This window comes from Callorhinus ursinus, unplaced genomic scaffold, assembly GCF_003265705.2.
Source record: "Callorhinus ursinus isolate GAN/ISIS: 27379988/994484 unplaced genomic scaffold, GSC_fseal_2.0 scaffold51, whole genome shotgun sequence".
NCBI classification, from domain to species: domain Eukaryota; kingdom Metazoa; phylum Chordata; class Mammalia; order Carnivora; family Otariidae; genus Callorhinus; species Callorhinus ursinus.
Genome location: NW_027397113.1, coordinates 253,431 through 265,922, shown reverse-complemented (window position 1 = coordinate 265,922; position 12,492 = coordinate 253,431). Strand labels below are relative to the sequence as shown.

The window sequence follows — 12,492 nt, the reverse complement described above, 5'->3', positions numbered from 1 at the left end:
TACCCCAAATTGGCCTCAGAGCAGACTCAAGCGGTGGGGGACTGCTCACGGGGGGCAAAGACCCCCGCTGAGGTGGAGAACTGAGGGTCATAGGGGCTTGCAGGGTCGGGGGGACAGATGTGGAGGCCACTGGCAGGCCCGGCCATGTGCCCTGACCCCTGAAGGGGACCCCAGTGTCCCTCGGACCCCCGACTTGCGCTTCTGTCCTCCCTAGCTCGGCCCCCTCCTCCAGTCTGCGCGCCCCCAGCACCCCCCATCCAAGAGCCAGCGCACACTTGGTGGAGGGGAGTCTGCCAGCTTTATTCACAGACCCCAGGAGATGGGGGCAGCCAGGACAGAGACGTGGGGGGTGCTTGGGGGTGGGCCCTCCACCCCCATGCCTGGGGGTCGGATGCTGCCGCACAGGCTGCACGGGCCGAGGGTCTCTGCCTCTGGGAGCTCCTCTGGCTGCTTCACTTCCAGCGCCCGCCGACTTTGCCCTTGGCTGGGGCCCCGGCCTTCTTGCTACTGCAAAAGGAAGCAAGTTGATCTTCAGTGGCTGGGTGTTTGGGCCCCCGGCCCAGCCCCTCCTCGGCCCCCGGCAGACCCCCAGCCCTGGCAGCTCTGCCCACCCAGGCCGCTATCAGGGCGAAACGCCCAGTCTGACCTCAAAGCCCCGGGCACACATTCCAAGCAGCGGCGACTCACCTGTACCTGGCCCGGCTGGGCCTGGGCGCCTTGTGCTGGGACAGTTAGTGTGGTTAGGGGAGGGACCAGAGAGCACAGGACACCCCCTAACCCCGGCCAGGAGCTTGGGCTCCAGGGGCCCCACCTCGGGGAGACCCCAGGCCTGCCAGGGAAGCCGTCTCTGCAGATGGCTATCATCCTCCCAGTGACTGTGGCCTGGAAAGAGCCTCCTAGGTCACAGCCTCCTGGGGCAGGAGAGGCTCTGGACAGTCAGCTACCTTGGTCCCTGACTCTTGGCCAGCAGACCAGGCCTGGTAGACTTGGGGCCTGGGAGGCCTCTGTCCGGCCTTCAGTCCCCTGTTAGAACTGGACCGTGGAGTGGGGGGAAGTCAGCACCTTGCAGGGCGGCCATCCTTAGGATCCTGCCCTGTCTGTCGGAGGCCCTCTATGCACCAGGGAGCCAGGAGGGAGTTGGGTGCTGGGTCAGGATGCCATGGGTGGGGAACAGGGTGTGTGGGCCCCGGAAGCTGACCCTTTGGGACGACTTCTGGCTGGAGAAGGCCATGCAGTTCCCAAGGCTGGCTTCGGGAGAAGCCCTGGCCCCGGTGGCTGTGCCCGTGGTCCGTCCTGCAGGGGTTAGCCTGAGTACCCTTACACGCATGCACACACGCATGCACACACACATGCACACGCGTGCACACGCATGAAAGGGCTCTCACAAGGCCCGCATCAGCCTCACACAACAGAGTCCAGGGAGGAGGGGGTCACCTTCACTAGTCCCCCAGGGCGGAGGATCCCAGCCCTGGGAGCAGTAAGGGGGCAGGGGCCAGTGGAGGAGGGAAACCCCCGTCCGAGCAGTCCTGGGGACACTGCACCGTGTGGGGTGGGAACGGGCTCAGCGCAGGCTGGGAGGAACATCCCAACGCAGGTGGAGCGAGAGCACAGGCCCTCTCCAGACCTTTCCCAGCCGCTGTGCTCATGGGTCCCGCAGACCCCAGGGTGACCTTATGGACAGAGGGTTCATGTTCCGAGGAACCAGAGGCCCCCCCGGGGCTGCAGGGAGACCCATGACAAAGCCCGGGCTTCTGATGGCCTGCGCCAGCTCACCGCTGAGGCAGCTCAGTGTGGGGATGTCCAGGAGCCCCGTCTGGCTTTGCCAGGCTGCTGGGGAGCTGGCCCGGGACCGCCCATGTCCCCGCAGTCGGCCTCCTCCTAGGCTCTGGGGTGAGGAGAGGAGCCTGCAGGTCCGGGGGTGTGGGGCCCAGACATGCGGGCTCCAGTGGCCGCTGGTTAGTCTTGTTACTGCTCTGCCGAGGGTCGGTTGCCACCAGGACTGGCCGAAATCGCTGGGCCCGGGGTCGGGCAGCGGCGGCCAGCCCCGTGGGGCCACGTGCCCCGAACAGAGCCCCGGGGAGGGGCTACTCACTGCTTCTGGGCCTGGTCGATGCGGCTCCTGAGGTTGGTGATCTGCGAACAACACAATGACTTACCTGGCAGGTCCGGGCAGGGCCACACGGGTTGTGGCCGGCGTGCCCTTCTTCGGTGGATTCTCGCCGCCTCGCCGGGGCCGCCACGCCCTTACTGTGTCCTGGCTCCTCTGGGTGGAAGACACCAGCCCTCAGCCCTTGGGGCTCTTGCCTCTGACTTACTTTTGGTGGCCTGCGCTGGAGACCCGGGCCAAGACACACAGCAGCTCTGGAGCTGGCCACTCACCTGTAGCCTGCGGCAAGATGCAGGGCAGGGGCGTGGGGAGGGAGGCGAGGTTGGCAGAGCCCATGAGTCTGGTGGCTGCTGAGCGACCAGCCCTGCGGTCCCCTGGCTCCCTCCTCCTGACAGCCCGGGCAGAGAGGCTCAGGGAAAGGCAAAGCCCTTCCCCCACCTGCCAGCAAGGACAGCAGGTCAGCCTCAGCAGCCACGGACTGCAGGTGGTGGGGACGAGGTGGAGGCTGGAGGCCGTGCCCACCGCCGCCATCCGCAACGAGCCAGTTTGCCATGCGAGAGGCTCACCGTGCATTGCACACCACGAGCCTGGTCCAGGGTGGACTCTGCCTACTTACAACTTGGCCAGTACCTCCACTCTGGCCCGCATGTTCATGATCTAGAAAGACCAAGATGGTTAACAGGCTGGGCGGGTGGCTGAGGCTTTGGGGCCTTGCTGTGGCTGGGCTAGCCCAGCCCTGGGCCCTCATGGCCCTTCCAGCCCCCCCCGGGGACCCACCATGGGTCGTGCACACGAGTGTCAGGAGGCAGTGGGTCCCTGATTCAACCCCATGGACCCACTTCTGCAAGCCAGCCCTCCAATCCCAGGGGACCACCGGGAGAGGGCAGTGCTGTCCCTGAGCCTGGACACTGCAGAGCCACAGGGATGTGTGTGCTCGGCGGGGGCGGGGGGGGGGCAGCCCCAGGGCCGGTTGGATGGTCCTCCTCCTGGTAGAGGTGAGCAAACTGAGGCACAGAGGGACCAGGCAAATTGCCCTAGGGCATGGCTCCTGAGAAGGAGCCAGGAGTCACTGGACACCCTCTGTCTTGGTGGCCTGTAGGGATGGCCATGGGAGATGCCCCTTGGGTGTGAACTGTCTTCCACCAGGGACTCTGGAGGACACTGAGGGGTGGGGGCCATGCCTCTGACAGGGAAGCTAGAGGTGTTTGAGTCTGCACAGAGCAGGCTGGTTACCAGGATGGCACCCTCTCCCCAGGGCCCGAAGGGCCTCCGAGGGGACAGTATCTGCACGGGACTGCTGTTCTGAGTTGTGAGCCCCTCGCAGGCAACTCTAGGGAGCCACCCCCCACATGACCCAGTCCCAGACCCCTTTCCCAGCTGCCGAGCGGGGACGCGTGGCACCCTTCTGCCTGCTCTGACCGAGGAGGGGACAGCTCGGGGACCGAGCCCGGGGCCCCCAGGGGCTCTGAGGAAGCAGATGTCTCTGGCGGACACAGCTGGGACCTGGCTTTGCAGAGAAGGCTGTGAGGGAGGCCACCCCGGTGCCTGAGAAACCTACTGCTACCCAGGGTGGGCTTTCCACAAGCCCCAGGCAAATCAGAAACTGGACCCCGAGACTGCTCAGCCCTCTGCTCTCCCTTGCGGCCCCTCAGAGCAGGGCCGATTGCTTGGGGGCATGGAGGCGGGCTCAGAGGGTGCCCCCAGCCACAGTCCCTGGCAGGGTCCATGAGGACAGCCAACATGGGCTTCTCAGGCCTGAGGCTGTGGGGACTTGGGGAGGTGGTGGCCCCCAGTGGGCGGCCAAGCTGCAAGGTGTCTGCACTCACGTCATATTTCTGGCGCTTCAGCTTCTCCCCAAACTCGAACTTGTCGGTCTCCAGTTTGTAGAGGGTGTCCCAGAGCTCCTTGGCCTTGTCCCTGGGAGGGTGGCAAAGGTGCGGCTTGGCTGGGTAAGCCCTGGGAGGCAGGGTCCAGGCCACCTGCTGTCCCCCTCTGGCCACCACGGAGAACCTGCCCAGCGGCCTGGCTGCCACCCCTGGGCTGCGACACCTGCCCACCTCAGCTTGTCCTCGCTGAGGTGGTCGATGTTGAGCGGCTTGCGTCTCTCTGCTAGCACCTTCTTCTTCATCTCCCGGGCGGTCTGCTTCTTGCCTCTCTTCTGGTCGGCCTGTGGGGGCACAGCAGAGCGGCCTGGCCTCAGGAGGGGAGCACCGCACGGCTCAGTGGCGGTGGCTGGGTGTGCCGTCGGCGGCCGTGGCTCCGAGGCCCGAGCTCACCTTGGCCAGGTAACTGCTGTAGTTGGCGCCCATGGAGGACAGGGCCTTCTTCTTCTTCAAGTCGTCCTCTGCTCTCCTCTTGGCATCTTCCTCCTCCCTCCGGGCTTTCTCCTCCTGCGGAGACCCCGTCCCCAAGGCCCTCAGTGCTGGGCCGGGGCAGCCCCCAGCTCCCGGGCAGGCTTCCAGGACCCGCCCTGGGCTTAGCACTTTCTGCAGGGGCTGCAGGGCATGGGGACCTTAGCCAGGGTCTCCGGCCCCGACCGGTGTCAGGGGGCTGCTCAGGAAGAGGAGAGGGGATCTGCTCTGGTCACTGGCTTGGGGTCCGGGGCGGGAGAGGGGACATGGGCCTCACCGCCAGTCTGTTCTGGCGCTCCCTCTCCTTCTCGGCACGGATTCTCTGCTGCTCAGCTCTCTCCGCACGGCGCTTCTCCTGCGGCCAGAAGAGCAGGAGCAGGTCAGCCCAGCCTTGCCAACCGCAGCGCCCCCCCGCCAGAGGGGGCCCGGCCCCCCCCCCCCCGCAACTGCCCCAACTCACTATCCTCTCCTTGAGAGCAATCAGCTCCTCTTCCTCCTTCTTCCGCGCTTCAAAGTGGCTGTCGATGAGCGCCTGGAGCTCCATGAGGTCCTTGTTCTGACGCTTCTTCTGGATGTCCTGTGGGTGCGGGAGGCCCCTTCTCTCAAACCTCATCTTGCCTGGCCCACGGTGCAGCAGGCGGTCCCTTCCTGTGCTCCAGGAGGGACACCCTGCCTCCTCTGGCCACCGCGAACCCCGAGGGTGGCCAGGGACCATGTCCCCGCGGCTGCTGCCCTCCTGAGGACCAGGGGCTGCCCAATCCCTTAGCTCCAGTGTAGGAATGGTGCCCTCCCCATGGGTGAGTCTAGGCCCTGCACAGCCCTGAGGTCATCAGCACCCCCGGGATGGACTGACTCTGGCTTGGCTCTGTTGTCATCCCCAGAGATGATCTGAGTGGGCCAGACAGAGAGGGAACTGGTGAGTGAGGTACTTTGTTAAATAGATGGATGGATGGATGCATGGATGGGTGTGGATAATGGATAGATGGACACATGGATAATGGGTGGATGGATGATGGATGGATGATGGATGGAGTGGGTGGGTGGGTGGATGATGGATACATGGGTGGGAGAGGAGGGAAGACAGATGTCTCACACTGAGGGATTTTCCTCTGGTCCAGAAATAAATTAAGGCAGAATTGCCTGCAACCAGGAAGTGCTAGTTCTGGCTGCTTGAGAGCAGATGACCTTCACAGATCTGGAGCCTGAAGGCTAGGGGTTGGAGGGTGGAGGCCGTGTTGATCCGGGTCCCATAAACTTACATCAAAGTCTACTTTCTCCCCTTCCGGGATCTTAGGAGCAGTGAGTCTGAAGAAGAGAGAGGCTCGTGAGCGGGGGCAGGGGGAGACCCTACCAGGGGCCTGGCCCTTCTGCACTCCCACCTGGGCACCCAGCTGAGGACACACTGCCTGACCTTCATTCTAGTCAGATGTATAACCCACTGCCCCCATTGTGGCCTGACCCCTTTGAGAAGGTTTCAGTCTCTTCGTGTCTCTCTGTTTTACCAACATCGGGACATCGAAAGGGCCGTTTCAGCCCCGTCTGATCAGGAAGGGTACTCTCCCTTTCGTTCTCAAACAAAGAAATGCAGCGAGGCCAGGCCAGAGGCAGGCTGGTCACTGCAGGCCCCCGAGGGGTGTTGGCCTCTGTGGTCAGGAACAGCTGTCTCGACCCTTTGCGGGTCTCCGGCCCCTCTTGAATCTTTCTTTCTGGGGACCCAAAGGAAGGGGGCTGGGCAGAAAGCAGTTTGGGGAAGAAACGGGACCCCCGGATCCGGTCGGCCGTAACCCGCCATCAGCCCTGGGCCCAGCCCCCGTGCATTCCAGATGGAGCAAAGAGTTAAAACAACAACAAGGTTTTTTAAAACAAGCCACAGAAGGACGTGGAACTGAATATGGACCCAAATGCTGGAACGGGAGAGGCTTTTCTAAGCTCAGAAGCACCAGAAGGTCCCGCTAGGGGAAAGATAGCCAGACAACTCCACGCAAATGAAAAACTTATGTATGTGAAAAAAAAAAAAAGCAAAAATTGAAAGGGGAAAAAAAACCCCAGCCCAGACTAGAAAAATATTTTCAGCAAGCACAGAGAAGACTTATATCCTTGTGCAAACCGATGGCTGAGAGCACGTGGAGACGTCTCTGCCGTTAGATAAATGGGCAGGAGGCGCGCGCTGCCAAGTCTGGGGAAGAAAGGCGGCCAGTTAGCAAGCACGCGGGAAGGCGCTCCTGGAGCCATCCGAGGCGTGCGGGCCAGAGCGGCCCTGAGAGGCCCCCCTCATCCATCAGTGTCCCCGGGCGCGGCGGCAGCGTGGGGCACAGACCCGCTCACGTCCACGGCGGAGCCTGCACTGGCACGGCCCCCATGGAAAGCAATTTGGCAGCAAACGTCAAAAGCCTGAAGAACGTTCATACTCTTTGACCCAGTAATTCCAGTTCTGGGAATGTGGCCTAGGGAAATAACCCGAAAGACAGAAAATGCTTTCCACCCAGCATTATTTATGATAGTAAAATATTGGGGAAGGCCTTAATGTCCTGCAGAAGAGGAACGGTTAGAAAAATTATGGTTTGTCCAATTGATGGAATATTATGTGGCCATTCAAAATATTTAAGAAGACTATGTAAAAACACGGAAAAATACTTATGAATAGTGCTAAATTTTAAAAAAGCAGAATTGAAGTTTGTATAGACAGTATGATGTTTGAAAAACAGCTCAGAGTTTAAATCTTTTTTTCCGAGCCCTACGCACGGAAAGAGTAGGAAGAAGTAGGGCTTTTATTCCTCCCTGCGCCTTCCCGCAGTCTGGCTGGCGGGCTGGGAGAGTTATAGACGGTTTTTTTTTTTTCTTCATTGGACTTTTACGTATTTTCCAAATTTTCTTTAATGAGGTGTTTTATTTTCATAATGAAAACACAAACATTTTTTTAAAACTAGAAAATATCTGGGACCCAGCAGTGTTATTTAAAATTGCTGAGAAATAAAAGTGCAGGGGCTGGGGGCGTGCTGGCCGGACCCCTGACGCGCCGCAGTGCCCGCGGACCCCCGAGGGCGTCCCACACGGGGGGCACAGCCCCGGCGCGCTGGTGCAAGTCCAGCCGGACAGCGCGGAGCGCAGGAGGGACACTCAACTGGACCGGGGTGGGGAGTCACGCACCGTGCGCTTGCAAGTGCTCGTCGAACACAGAAAAGTCAGGATCGTCAGGTTAAAAAACAAAATCTCTGAGATGCTCACAAGTGGGTAAAACGTGGGAAAGACCCTCCAGATGAGGACGACAGTGCCCCAGAGGCCCCAGGGCCATGAAAGATGGCGGGTCCACTGGTGGTTCTGTTCTGAAGGGGCCACAGGGGCAAGACCCTCCCTCCACCCGCCTCTCAGGGCCGCCTCTCGGCTAGGGCCTGGGGGGGGGGTTCCCATAGCAGGCCGGCAGCCATGGGGGACCAGGGAGCCCCCCTCTCTCTGTCCCGTCTCCCCCAGCCCCCACCCCCCATTCTTGGTGGGCCCCCCACCTCCTCCCACAGGGAGTCCTCCTTGCCTACACTGGACAGTAAGGCACAGCCACACCCTGCTGGGCCCCCAGAGTTCATCTCTGCTCCTTGCTGGGGAAGAAGCACCCAGGTGAACTCTGCTCCCTACCTGTGGGGGAAGGCACCAGCCACCCCAAATAATCCCATTTTCATCAGGGGCTTTCGTCAGACACCTAGAGCTTTAAATACCAAATCAAGGAGCAAAGACGCGGCCACCTTCTCTCAGGGGTTTGGGGGTGTACCCTCTACAGAGCCCAAATGCGTTGTCTTCTGTGGGACCCCAGTTTCCCAGGTGACCTTGGTCCTGGTCCCCCGCCCCCCCTCAGCGTCCAGCCCTGCCCGGAGCCCACATTCACCTGGGTCTTGGCTTCTCCTCTGGTCACCACGGCGCCAGCATGGGGAGAGCGAAGAGAAACTCGGTGAGTGGGGTGGCCCCCTCCTGCCCACAGGCCCCTGGGGGCTGGGGCCTCCCGCCTGCACGCCCACCTGCTTCTCCCTCTCCAGCTGAGCCTACCAGCCATGCTCCTGTCCTACCAGCAACAGGAAAAGGTCCCTGTGGGCTCCCAGGAGGAGAGCTCAGGGCACGTGGACCAGGACGTGGCCAGGAGAGGGAATGCGGGACGAAGGAGGGATTGGAAACCAGAGACACAGAGTCCTCAGGGGCCAGGCAGGGCAGGAGGAAGGAGGAAGGAAGGTGGTCTGATGGGAGGGGGCAGAGATGGGGACTGAGGGGGAGGGGAGGATGCACCCCTTGTCCAGGCCCTTGGTCTGTAGGCCGGTCTCCACTGACCGCCCCACTTCTGTCTGGGGCAGAAGTGTGCAAGGGCTGGGCTGCAGAGCCCCGTGGCGGACGCCCTGTGGAACAGCAAGGCCTGACCCCGGGAAAAGGGAAGAAAAACAAGGCAGGTGAGGGAGAGGGGTGGGGAGCCAGGGGGTCCTCTCCATCTCAGGGTCTGTCCAGACACAGCCTGGACCCTCCCACAGCGGGCCGTGGGGCCCAGGCTGGATTGCCCCCAAGGGTGAGGGCACTCCTGACCTCCCTGCAGAGCCTTAAGCGGCTTCTCTTCCTGAGGCTGGATGGGCCCCCCAGCTCTCCCTCCACCACCTCCTGGGCCCTGCCGTGTGGCGGTCCATGTGGGCCTCCAGACCTGAGACGAGCCCCCGCCTGCCTGCATGATCCTGGCTGCCCTCATGTGGGGGTGCTTCCTCTGACCACCCCCACCCCCAGGCCTCGGAGAGGTCCTGGTTGGCCGGGTCGCAGCCTGGGGTCCACACAGCCTAGCAAGGTCTTGCCCTCAGCCCTCGGTCTCTGCTCTGGGCCCTTGGCCGATCTGAACCCAAGGAGGCCTGGCTGAGAACATGTGTTGGATCTTCTGCACTCCGTCCTCTGCCTGCGGCAGCCCGGGCAGGGGGCTGGGGGGCTGCTGCACGTGCACTGGGTGTGGCCCCCTTGGTTCCCCTTGGCTCGGGTTCCCCTGGGTGCTCAGGAGCCCGCCACATGCCCACTGACAGCACTTTGGCCACTTAGCAAGTGGGCTTGATGTCACCCTCTCCCTGCACTTTTGGGGGGGGGGGGGGCTGTGAGCATGGGGAAATGGAGCAAGAAAAAGGGGTGCTTTGGGAGCAGGAACCTGACAAAGGGGCAGAAGGAAGGCTTGGTGGGGAAGAGGGGCGCTGCTGAGGTGTGCTTGCCTTCTCTGGGGGCCGAGCTGAAGCGGTTCCCGGGTGCAGGGGTGCGTGGGGGGTGACCGAGAGCCGGAGAGGGAGCCCGTGGAAGGAGGGGCTGCGCTGCAGCACTCCTGCAGCGGTGGCCAGCGGCGGGGGCGGGGGGGCTGATGCCACCCCCACCCCCCCACCATCTGCCTGCCTTTCTGCCTCGGCCTCAGTGTGGGCTCCAGGGTGCCCTGCTGACCATGGGCCCCTACAGGCCTGCAGCCCCCTGGACGCCTCTACCTGCACGGCCGAGCGTCCGCCGCCCCACGCGGGGGCCAGCACGCCCCTTTATCGTGCAGGCGGCCTCTCTGGGGCCCAGGAAGGGAAGATACTCTCGGGCTTGTGCTCGCGGTTCAGGCCCAGCCCGGAGGCCCCCGCGGCCCCACCAAGCAGAGGGGCCAAGAGCTCCCTGACACGGGCCCCTGACTCGAACCTGCAAGTCCCCTGCCCCCGCCCAGGCACGGCCCACCCAGGGGCCTCCTCACGCCAGGGCGTGCCTGGCTGCGGCCCAGGTGGTGGGTGGGATGCGGGACCTGACTGATTGCTCCTTTGCACGCAAGGCCCCTGGCTGTTCCAGGTCGCTGCCGTAATGCCTCGAGCCTCAGCCTGACTTTCTGTTTCACCCCACTTGGCCCTCCACCCTCCCTTCAACCTCACCCCTCCTGACTCCCCCTCTGACGTGCTATCCAGGGCAGGGTGGAGGCATCTGCCCTCTCTCCTCCTCTGCTCTTCTCCACCCGGCCCTGTGCAGTCCAGAGGGTCATAGTGGACCTCAGCACCCTCCTCCCAAGGCCAGCACCCTCTCGGGCCATGGGCTCAGCACTCGGTCTTGGGGCTGGCCACGCCCACCTTCCTGCTGGTGGCCCCAGAAGGGCCTCATCCCCACACCCCTGAGGGGTGTGCGCCAAGGGGCCAGGAGGAAGCCTGCACCCAGACCCAACTTTCCCACCGTGTCCCCAGCCTGTGGGAAGGTGGTGGGAGTCAGGCAGGGAGCGAGGCCGGGGCGGGGGGGGATGTGCGGGGATGTGCGTGGGGGCGGGGACGTACCTTCTTGGACCTCCTCTGCAGAACAGCACAGTGGGCGGGGGGAGAGAGAAAATCAGCCGTGAGCCTGGGCAGAGGCTGGGGGCAGGGGTGGTGGGAAGGGGCAGAGATGGCGGGGTCTGAGCAGAACCACACTGTGAGTAGGTTACACGGGGCCCCTCTTGTTCCTGCGTGGCCTGGGTGCCGGCTCACAGCCACACGTGGTCACGCGTGTGCACGGGCACCCACACGGGACTGAAGTCATGGCACATACCTGGTTCATGGACTTCATGGGGGAGGGAGGGCCACGGAACAAGAGGTCAAAGGAGGAAGGACCCGAGGTTAATGGAAACACCGGTCGCCATTCGGGAGGGTCAGTGGCCGAGGATAAGGAGCGGGAAGCCAGTGAGACGTGGTGCGCGTTGGCGGGCACCGCCACCCCCAGGTCCCGTCCCCGCCTCGCTGACCTGACAGGGAACTGGGGCTCAAGGGTGGACTTGTGGGGTGCATGGGGTCCCCACCCGTCCTCCACCCCCCAGGAGGGACTGGCAGGGGCTGACAGGCTCCGGCTGTGGCCTGGTACGGGGACACCGGAACCGGCAGGGCAGGGCCCACAGCCCAGGGGAGCAGGCCCAGAGGGCACCCCACTTCCTGCCCCCACTGCCCTTCTTGTCCCGGCCTCCGAGGGCACACTGACATGGGCACCCGCCTTGGCTGCTCTGCCCACTGATCAGAGCGCAGGCTCCCCAAACCTCTCATTGTCCCCCCGGGATCCCGAGGAGGGGCCCACGGGGCAGGTCTTGGGGACATGGCCAGGGAACGTCCCTGCTGGGGGCTGGTGGGCTGTTTCTCCCTCACCCCATGCTCACCCGCCATCTGGCCTGGGGCCCTGACCTGGTCAAGGGGTCAGATTTGGCCGCGGGCTCTCAGTTCCCCACGCTGGGCCGGAGGCCGAGTTTCAGGGCTGGCAAGGCCAGGCCGGTCCAGCAGTCCGCCCACCGACCCAGTCTCCCTGTGTTGGGGGCATGAGTCCCATCTGCCGCTCAGTCTGAGTCAGGGGAGTGCCGGGCCCCCACTCTGGTCAAGCATTGGCCACGGTTAGTGGGTGATGTTAGGGCCACATGTGGGAGTCCTTTGCTGGCTGGCACCTCGCTGCCTCCCTGCCCTCTCCCCCACCCTGCGTGGGCTCCAGCCAGGCCCTGGGCCCCACATGGGGACCAGAAGTCCTGTGTCCTCATACCTTCTTCATGGACTTCTGCAGGTGGAGGAGCACCAGGTGTGCAGGCGGCAGGAGGAGAGAGGAGAGGTTAGGCCAGGAGCACACAGCACGTCCTTAGGGGGTGGGGGCACACTGGGGGAGGGGCGCAGAGCGCTAAGGGTACTTGTGGGGGCCGGGGCCCTGGAGCCCGCTTACCTTCCTCCTGGGCCTCTTCTGAGGTGGGAGCACCGGGAGGGAGAGAGGAAACAAGGACAGTCATTTAGGGGTGCACTCGGGGTGGCAGGGAAGGAGGCCAGTCCCCCAGGAGAAGGGGTAACTGGCCCTCAGAGCCAGAGGTGGGGAGCCCTGGAGACCTGGGCCTACACCCTGCCTCTGTCCTGTGACCACCCCTGGGACCCCAGGGTCCGGCTTCTTGCTCCCTCCTTGGGGCCTAGGCCCCCCAGATGGGCCTTGGGACCCGCCGCCTGCCTGCCCGCCCCAGCATGGGTGTGTCTTCGCGGGAGCACCCCTGCTCCACGGGTGACGGAAGTGAGGACAGGGGACGAAATCCACTGTAGTAAG

The 12,492-nt window shown here is 63.5% G+C and overlaps 1 protein-coding gene across 2 annotated transcripts; it reads right to left on the bottom strand.

Moving 5' to 3' along the window:
• Window positions 1–279: 279 nt before the first annotated feature.
• TNNT3 (troponin T3, fast skeletal type) lies at window positions 280–10,765 on the bottom strand. Of its 2 annotated transcripts, none has more exons than XM_025878540.2 (10): window positions 10,737–10,765; window positions 8,333–8,351; window positions 5,718–5,763; window positions 4,919–5,035; window positions 4,736–4,813; window positions 4,384–4,497; window positions 4,165–4,274; window positions 3,934–4,024; window positions 2,093–2,133; window positions 280–507 (listed from the first exon to the last, which is right to left on the bottom strand). In XM_025878540.2, the coding sequence occupies exons 4-10, from the start codon at window positions 5,000–5,002 to the stop codon at window positions 453–455; spliced, it is 573 nt and encodes a 190-aa protein (XP_025734325.2). In that variant the 5' UTR covers window positions 5,003–5,035; window positions 5,718–5,763; window positions 8,333–8,351; window positions 10,737–10,765; the 3' UTR covers window positions 280–452. The 2 variants fall into 2 exon arrangements, with proteins under 2 accessions (XP_025734325.2, XP_073739398.1); XM_073883297.1 differs by lacking the exon at window positions 10,737–10,765 and adding an exon at window positions 8,491–8,505.
• Between the last annotated feature and the right edge of the window lie 1,727 nt (window positions 10,766–12,492).

What these genes read in the sequence shown, in the direction of transcription:
- TNNT3 (XM_073883297.1), bottom strand. An exon ending in TTGCTCTCAAGGAGAGGATA is followed by an intron (nt 4,814 to 4,918) that starts GTGAGTTGGGGC and finishes TTCTGGCCGCAG; the next exon opens with GAGAAGCGCCGTGCGGAGAG. An exon ending in CTCAGCGAGGACAAGCTGAG is followed by an intron (nt 4,025 to 4,164) that starts GTGGGCAGGTGT and finishes CCACCCTCCCAG; the next exon opens with GGACAAGGCCAAGGAGCTCT.